Source organism: Rosa chinensis, chromosome 6 (genome assembly GCF_002994745.2).
Source record: "Rosa chinensis cultivar Old Blush chromosome 6, RchiOBHm-V2, whole genome shotgun sequence".
Taxonomy (NCBI): Eukaryota; Viridiplantae; Streptophyta; class Magnoliopsida; order Rosales; family Rosaceae; genus Rosa; species Rosa chinensis.
In genome coordinates this window covers 38,691,702-38,700,683 of record NC_037093.1, presented here as the reverse complement: position 1 = coordinate 38,700,683, position 8,982 = coordinate 38,691,702, and the positions used below count along the sequence as shown (strand labels likewise).

The 8,982-nt window shown below is 38.6% G+C and overlaps 1 protein-coding gene across 1 annotated transcript; it reads left to right on the top strand.

The window, feature by feature from the left end:
* Positions 1–1,731: 1,731 nt before the first annotated feature.
* On the top strand, positions 1,732–8,718 carry LOC112168835 (PH, RCC1 and FYVE domains-containing protein 1). Its single transcript, XM_024305763.2, has 9 exons — positions 1,732–2,255; positions 3,127–3,213; positions 3,715–3,804; positions 3,998–4,084; positions 4,183–4,302; positions 4,787–6,889; positions 7,020–7,166; positions 7,530–8,071; positions 8,256–8,718. Exons 1-9 carry the CDS (start codon positions 2,208–2,210, stop codon positions 8,416–8,418), a joined length of 3,387 nt encoding a protein of 1,128 aa, XP_024161531.1. The 5' UTR covers positions 1,732–2,207; the 3' UTR covers positions 8,419–8,718.
* The last annotated feature ends 264 nt before the right edge of the window (positions 8,719–8,982 follow it).

Here is an 8,982-nt window from a genome sequence, read left to right as displayed (position 1 = left end):
ACTAGATAGTAATCACATTCTTAAGGTAATGTGTCTCTGAAATGAAACGTCATTTCCCTAAATTTTGTGAAAAAAGTGCACTTGGATATGATGTGATATGAATATGAATATGATCCCCCAAGATCAAATCAAGGATCCACGGGTTTTGTCCCTTTTTGTTAATTTCTTGTGTTCCCTTGTCTATTAAGCTATCACCTGCCTATATCAAAGAATTTCATATATAGCTACTCAATGATCACCAAAACCCAACTGCTTCCTTGTCTTGTTAATTACATTTGCTTCTATAATCTTTATATTACAACTTTTTTGGGCAACTTTATAATTTGCACCATTTGGAGGAAAATTATGACAAGAATGAATTAATTGAAGTTCAGGATCTCAGTAACTATGATAATGGATGGTTCGAACACCTTATTCATACCTCTCTTTTTTTGTTTTTTGTTTTTGTTTTTCATGCTCCTGGAGGGAACAACAAAAAGGGGGATAATAATATACTGCATATTAAATAAAGAGAATTATATTATGAATAAATAACACCGTGGTGTTAGAAGTGTACATGCAAAGATTAAACAAATAACATTAGATTGGTGATACAGACGACTATACTATCTTAAGATAAAAATAAACATATTTAACCTAATTAAGAAATAACACCACAGCGGTGATAAAACATCCGACGATAAGAATTAGCGCAAAGTAATCACCGCCATCAATAAGTCCCACAATATAATAGCCACTGTCGAGAAGTCCCGCAGCAAAATCCAAATGGTTTACCTTGTTCCACTGTTGAGACAAGTACCCAAACAACAATACTCGACTAAGAAGGCACTCATCATTTAGCTCGGCCCTTTCCCATTAAGTTTTCTCACCTTACGAGAATAGATCTCGTTCAAGCGCCCTGCCTATATTCATCTATACGAGCTACAACACACGGCTCAATAGGAACGATTTCAGCGCTTCCCTCTAGATAACAACTATAAGCTGTAAGTCACAGTTAGATATCGAGACTTTTCACTCAAGAGTTCTTGGCAATAGTGCGATAAGGAAGATTATTAGTGAGTTTTAATAAGAATCGTTATCACAATTTCTAGCAACTGAGACAAAAGGGTTCATTGAGAGACCATCAAAGTAAAATGAGCAGACCATCAAAGTAAAATGAGCAGACCGCTATAATTGTTGAAAACCTTTGTGATAAACAATAAAACCCAAAGTGCATAATCATAGGGTTAAGCTTTGCAAATTCTAGTTGATAAAGAGCGTATCAGAAAATGCTCGAAAAATTGAAGCGATGTTAAAAGAAGCTCTCTCTATTCCACGCCTCAAGGTACTGTTGCGTCTTTGCTAAGCGTGGTGGCCATATCGGGTGCAGACAACAAAATTCTAAAATTGCTTTTAAAATCTATTCATACTTCCATTTCGTGTTAAGTCTTTAAAAATCAAGTACAAAATAAAGAATTTATGTCTCTCTAAAGCATCTCAAACTATCCCGCCGTTACCCTAATGGGTGGATTTAATTCATATAGATGCTGATGAGCAGCATCAATGTGCAACACATTTTCAAATTTTGGGGAATAGTTGTCGACTTTTTTCTTATTGTAAAAAGGGGTGGAGTTTTGCCATTAAGCTATTGTAAAGAAAGTTAAAATTAAAATTAGAATTAAAATTCGATTTTGATTTATTTATCGTTGTTCAATGTTCCACAGCTTTGACTAGTGTACTTTTTTACAGAGACTAGGACACCCCACCCCCACCTCCCTGCCCCTGTGCCCCTAAATTCTCTCTCTTTTTTCCAGGGACTTGATTTTCTCTCTCCTCTGTTTCCTCCGTCACGTTCCCCTCCCTTTCTCCGACGTCGTTTCTTCCAATTCTCCCCCGCAATTCCGACCGGCCAAACCTGCCTGAAATTGAAGCTCGCCTGAGTCCACGCGCAGTCCACCGTTTCAGGCGGAGCTCGGAAATGGAGGTCTTAGGGTAGATCTACGAGGCTGCTTCTTGTTGTAGAGTGTGTGGTCTGAGAGAGAGAGAGAGAGAGAGAGAGAGGGAGAGAAGAAGAAGAAGAGAGGTGGGGGTTGGTGGTGAAGTGAGCGTTGTTGATGGTAGAGTACGGACGCGCACGCGAGAGAGAGAGTTGGAAGGTAGATGATGAACGGAGCTCCGGCGAGGGATCGGACAGGGTGGTGGCGTTACGGTAATTTCCCTCACATGGAATGGCAGATCTTGCTAGCTACGGGAATGCCAACCGTGACATTGACCAGGTCTCTTTCTCTCTCTCTATCCCCTCTCAATTTTTTTTTTTTTTTGTCTTTTGATTTCGGTGCTTTTTTATTTCTACGAGTGCCTGTGAATCGGTGGAAATGCAAGAAATACAGAGAATTTATGAGATTATTTTTTGGTTTTTTCTTCTTTTACATGCAAAAACTTGAATTTCGGTGGAGAGTTCTTTACATATGTAGCTATTTTTAGCAAATCTCTGAGGCATTTTTTGAGTTCATACTTGGAGAAGAGTATCTAGAAGTACTGGGAAGTATCTAGGCTCTGATTTACGAGGTTCTGGGTTGATCATTTCTTGCTGAATGGATTCAATAATGGGGAATTGTAGAGGGCCAAAGAGGCCCCAAGATTTCCCGACTTAGTTATTTTTTCCATGTACATTTGTATTCACATTGTCTTCACATTGTCAGTGTGTTTGGTCCTAGGAAATGTGTTACAGTACCAACATACTCAGATGTCAAGTCGATATACACCCAACTGGTCTAATGACAATGGCATTGCATGCTACGGTTGCTGCCACATTTCCATTTCTCTTTAGGGTTTAAATTGTTCAATTTTTAACAGTATATAAAGTACTTTTAGCAGACATATATGTCCTGAATACCTTTGAACAACTTAGGAGTTGGTAGTCACAGGACGAGAAGCAGTTAATGAAACTAGAGTATGTTAGGAAGCTTGAATGAGGCCATTGCGTTTTAACATTATGATTTAAGAAGAATGAGTCGAGTTCTCAGTACTGATTTTGGTTATGAGAATCTCTTTACTATAGCTTGTCATCGTAAGTTTATAACACACAAAGCTATCAGCTGTTGGTATTTTTCTCATGGTTCTCAATGATCTCTAAATTGTGTGCAGGCAATAATTGCTTTGAAGAAGGGTGCTCAGTTACTGAAATATGGTCGTAAGGGAAAGCCTAAGTTTTGTCCATTTCGACTCTCTAGCGTAAGTTTGTATCTAAAGCTTCTCTAATAGGACCTTATTGAGGTATTTCATTAAATGATTCCAGAAAAGGATTGAAACAAAGCAGGGTTGCTGAATAATAAAGGTTGAAACAGAAGTAACCCCTTTGTCTGTTTACTGGACTCACCTTGCAACTTTCTAGTAAAGATTAATCTCCTTTAACGTATATATACCCTCATATTTAACAGATAACTGATAATTTAATCTGTTGAAGCTAATAGATAACATTCCCATATAATTGATTTTTCATGAATGTGGAACCAAAATTGTGCATCTTGTAAGGTTTTGGGCATGTTTAATGTCCATTAACCTTAACATTATAGCTAAGTTCTGGATATCTATGTTTTATCATTTGCTTAGGTAAAACTCATGCTGGGCCCCTGTGTTGTCATGGCCTGTGGTTGTGTCTATCGTAATTTGATCCTTGTTTTACTCTTTAAATGCCCTTCATTTTCCACTTACAACTGTTTTTCGTAATGGCAGGACGAATCATCTTTGATCTGGATTTCGAGTAGTGGAGAAAGAACTTTGAAGTTAGCTTCTGTCTCAAGAATTATTCCTGGGCAAAGAACTGTGAGATATTTGATATCACTTTTTAAATTTTATATCTAATATCTCATTATGATTTTAATTTGATACTACTTATTACTAAAATACTCGATGCTTTACTATGTTCTACATGACCAATGTGAATTACTGCAGGATATTTTTTGGTAACTCGTCTAGGTCACTTATTCTAATTTAATTTTTCTCAAATTTATGACAGGCCGTTTTCCAACGATATCTGCGTCCTGAAAAGGATTATTTATCTTTTTCTCTTATATATAATAACGGAAAGCGTTCCCTTGATCTGGTTAGTGGCCAAAGTTCTATATTCGAGCTGTAAGTTCATTTTTGCCATTTCCTACTAAAAATAGTAAGATTTATTATTAATTTTTTTTCTTCTTCCAGATTTGCAAGGATAAAGTCGAGGCAGAAGTGTGGATTGCTGGCCTCAAAGCACTTATATCCTCTGGTAGAGGTGGCCGCTCCAAAATTGATGGATGGAGTGATGGAGGCTTGTACCTTGATGTAATATACATTCATTGAAACCTTTATGTGATTGACTTTTATACTTCGTAGGGTGTCCTGGATTGAGCTGATCTATATATGCATAAATATGCTGTTTACAGAATTTTTAGCTGAAGTTGAGAAACATTATCTCTCAGACACTTTTATTAAGCAATCAAATTCTATGCCCAAAAAGATTTCACCTTTATCAACTTAAATTAGTGTATAACTGGTTCCCTTGTTAATTTCAGCTCTCCTTTTTATTTATTTTTTTGAAGGTGTAGTTTCTTATTAATGATTCACCCAACTATCTTTATGATTTAATTGATATATGTTGTTGTAGGACGTATAGAAATTGATTTTGTCAACACACACACACATTACATATGGATGCATGTGTTTTTCTTGAAGTTTTGGTTAGAGTATGCTCTCTTATATTTTTATGTGTAAATCCACCTGTTAAATGGCTGTTTTCTCATAATGCCCCTTGGTAAATTAATTTCAGGATAGCAGAGACTTGACATCAAATAGCCCTAGTGATAGTTCAGTTAGTGGTACACGAGATATTGGGTCTCCTGAGATTTCTGTCAGTTTCAAACCAAATACTTCACCAAAGAGTTTTCCGCCTGACAATTCTCCGGTCTCTGAGAGGTCACATGTAGCATCAGACCAGACAAATATGCAAGTAAAAGGATCCGGTTCAGATGCATTTCGAGTTAGTGTTTCAAGTGCTCCCAGCACTTCAAGTCATGGTTCTGCACCCGATGATTGTGATGCTCTAGGTGATGTATACATATGGGGTGAGGTCATTTGTGATAGTGTCGTTAAGATTGGAGCTGATAAAAATGTAAATTATTTGAGTCCCCGAGCAGATGTGCTTGTTCCTAGGCCATTAGAGTCCAATGTTGTTTTGGATGTACATCATATAGCCTGTGGGGTCAAGCATGCAGCCTTGGTCACAAGACAAGGTGAAGTTTTTACATGGGGTGAAGAATCTGGGGGACGACTTGGCCATGGTGTGGGGAAGGATGTTGCTCAACCCCGTCTAGTTGAATCTCTAGCAGCTACTAGTGTTGATTTTGCGGCGTGTGGAGAATTTCATAGTTGTGCTGTTACAATGGCTGGGGAACTTTATACGTGGGGAGATGGTACACACAATGCTGGGCTTCTTGGTCATGGCACTGATGTCAGTCACTGGATACCAAAGAGAATTTCAGGTCCTCTTGAGGGACTTCAAGTTGCTTCTGTATCTTGTGGTCCATGGCATACGGCCTTGGTGACATCAACGGGGAAACTTTTTACATTTGGTGATGGAACATTTGGTGTCTTAGGCCATGGAGACAGAGAAAATGTTTCATATCCGAGAGAAGTAGATTCCCTAACAGGTTTGAGGACAATTGCTGTTGCATGTGGGGTATGGCACACTGCTGCTGTAGTAGAGGTTATTGCAACACAATCTAGTGCCAGTATTTCATCAGGTAAATTGTTTACTTGGGGTGATGGAGATAAAAATCGTCTTGGACATGGAGACAAGGAAGCCCGGCTTAAACCGACGTGTGTTCCAGCCCTTATTGATTACAATTTTCACAAAATTGCTTGCGGGCACAGTTTAACTGTTGGCTTGACAACATCAGGGCATGTCTTTACAATGGGTAGTACTGTTTATGGTCAGCTCGGAAATCCCAATTCTGATGGAAAAATACCTTGCTTAGTGGATGACAAACTTTCCGGGGAATGTATTGAAGAAATTGCTTGTGGTGCATATCATGTAGCAGTATTAACATCCAGAAATGAAGTTTATACATGGGGAAAAGGTGCTAATGGGAGGTTGGGGCATGGTGATGTTGAGGATCGAAAAACACCGACTATGGTCGAAGGTTTGAAGGATAGACATGTGAAATATATTGGTTGTGGTTCACACTATACAGCAGCTATATGTCTTCACAAATGGGTATCTGGTGCTGAGCAGTCACAGTGCTCTGCTTGTAGACAGGCTTTTGGATTTACAAGGAAGAGGCATAATTGCTATAATTGTGGACTCGTGCACTGCCATTCATGTAGTTCCAGAAAAGCAACAAGAGCAGCACTGTCTCCTAATCCTGGAAAACCGTATCGAGTGTGTGATTCTTGTTATGTGAAATTGAACAAGGTGTTAGAACCTGGTAGTAATAATAGAAAGAATGTTATACCTCGCTTGTCTGGTGAGAACAAGGACAGATTGGACAAGGCTGACATAAGATTATACAAGTCTGCTGTACCTTCAAACGTGGATTTGATAAAGCAATTAGATAGCAAAGCAGCCAAGCAAGGAAAGAAAGCTGAGACATTTTCTCTTGTTCGCTCCTCTCAAGCACCTTCGCTGTTGCAATTAAAGGATGTAGTTATGTCAGCTGCTGTTGATCTGAGACGAACAGTTCCCAAACCAGTTCTTACACCATCTGGAGTAAGTTCGAGGTCTGTGTCGCCTTTCTCAAGGAGACCAAGCCCTCCTCGTTTTGCAACTCCTGTTCCTACAACATCTGGACTTTCCTTCTCAAAAAGTATCGCAGATAGTTTGAAGAAAACTAATGAGCTTTTGAATCAGGAAGTGCTAAAGTTACGTTCACAGGTATAAAGCTTATATTTGCAGTATTCTTTTTGTTATTTTTATATACAAGTTGTAGGACGGTTAGGGCCTTTCCTGCTTGAGTCATTGACATTATCATATTTTAATAATTGTTTACTAAATATATGGAAAGGTTGATAGCCTGAGACAGAGATGTGAACTTCAAGAAGTAGAGCTTCAGAATTCAACAAAGAAAGCTCAAGAAGCTATGACAGTGGCTGCAGAGGAATCTGCGAAATCTAAAGCGGCTAAAGAAGTTATAAAGTCACTAACTGCACAGGTCATTTCTTTATATATACACTTATATTTTCTCAGTTCATTAATGGTCTTCATTTCGTGTGAATATTGGGTAAATATTACATCCAGCTGGTCTTATTTAAGAATTAAACTAAATATAAGTAAACTTTATTCAGAGAAGAATAGTGTACGACTAATATACCCATGGTTTATGTTCAGTTCTCATCTATATATGAAGCTCTAGCAAATAGCAATTACAGGCCATGATACGAGCTTTTCAGATTTTGTCGAGACATTCTCTCTATTTATTATTTGAATAGCTGAATACATATTCTTTATTTTGAACTTTGGATGAATTTTAAAATATGCTGGCTGTCGTAGTGATCATCAGTAATAATGATTTCAGCTCAAGGATTTGGCTGAAAGGCTGCCACCTGGGGTTTATGATACTGAGGGCATAAAGCAGGCATATCCATCTTATGGTTTGGAGTCAAATGGCATTCACTATCCAGATGGAGATAACCATTCAAGATCAAGTTCAATGAGCAATTCTTACTTAATTTCCTCCATGGGAATCGACTCAACTACAGTAAACGGAAGTCTAGGGCAGACTCATTCACCCAGGGATTCAGTAGGAACGAATGAAACTAACGTGCAACACAATAGGGAGCTGGTGACCTCCAATGGGATGGTAAATGCACTAGATAGACTGCCCAATGGTGGCGGATCATTTCAGTCAGTTGGTAGTAATCTGTCGGTGGCTGTTGATGGCAAGGACTCTGGGCCTTTTCAAGATGGGGAGAATGGTACGAGATCTAGGAATTCTGCATTGGCTGTTACTGGTAATACAGTTGAGGCAGAATGGATTGAACAATATGAGCCTGGTGTTTACATAACTCTTGTGGCTCTTCGTGATGGAACTAGAGATCTCAAACGAGTGCGCTTCAGGTAGTCTTGATTATCTATTTTATTGTTATCATCCTCTAATACCTCTCTGCATCAGGCTTCTAGTCAGATTGGAGGCCAATGATCTCTCGCTTAGAGACTGAGGGTTGTGCAGCACAAATATAAATTATTGCATTAACTATTTTCATGAATAGATTGCTCTAACAATATGTAAATGCATTTGCAGCCGGAGAAGATTTGGAGAACACCAAGCAGAGATTTGGTGGTCTGAGAATCGCGAAAAAGTGTACGAGAAGTACAACGTCCGTGGATCGGACAAGTCTTCAGTTTCTGGCTCAGCAGCGCGTAGATCGGATGGAGCTCTCTCACCTGCATCCCAACAACCCTAGCGGGGAGGGAGGGAGGAAAGTCCTCCATTAACACATTTTGTATCAATCATCTGATGGTATTTTATGGCGAAGCAAGAGTCGGTATCAAGGGAAGCAAAACACCTCTTTTGCCTTTTTTCTTTTTCACATTTTGAGGCTTTCCCACTTTCGCCCATTTTTTCTCCTTTTAAAAATTATTTTCTGGGTATCTACCCTTTATACAGCAGTTGTATTGTAGTGTATATAAACTCTTTATTTATGAGACAAATTCAGCAAAAGAAAGTTGCTTTCAATTGCCCCTTAATTTTTCTTTCTTGTCAATATAATTGTAGGGTTTTTTTGATTTTGCTGTTTGCACTTCTATAATCTATTTAAAAAGTTGCATCTTTTCTTTCCTTATGCTTACAGCAAATTCAGACCAAAAAAAAAAAAAATGCTTGGAGCAAATGTGTAACATTATGGGTGTGAATAGAGCACCAGACCACAAGAATCCCTGAACTTCCTTGCATGGAAGAGGAAAACGTGAAAGATTGAGGTTAAAAGATGAGCAAGTTACATCCAAAGATTCAGGCATTTTTCGAGCCT

Excerpts from the sequence above, each read along its gene's own strand:
- LOC112168835 (XM_024305763.2), top strand. The coding sequence starts at position 2,208 with ATGGCAGATCTTGCTAGCTACGGGAATGCCAACCGTGACATTGACCAG. Across the intron at positions 3,805-3,997 it reads TTATTCCTGGGCAAAGAACT|GCCGTTTTCCAACGATATCT; the intron begins GTGAGATATTTG and ends AATTTATGACAG. Across the intron at positions 4,085-4,182 it reads GAAAGCGTTCCCTTGATCTG|ATTTGCAAGGATAAAGTCGA; the intron begins GTTAGTGGCCAA and ends TTCTTCTTCCAG.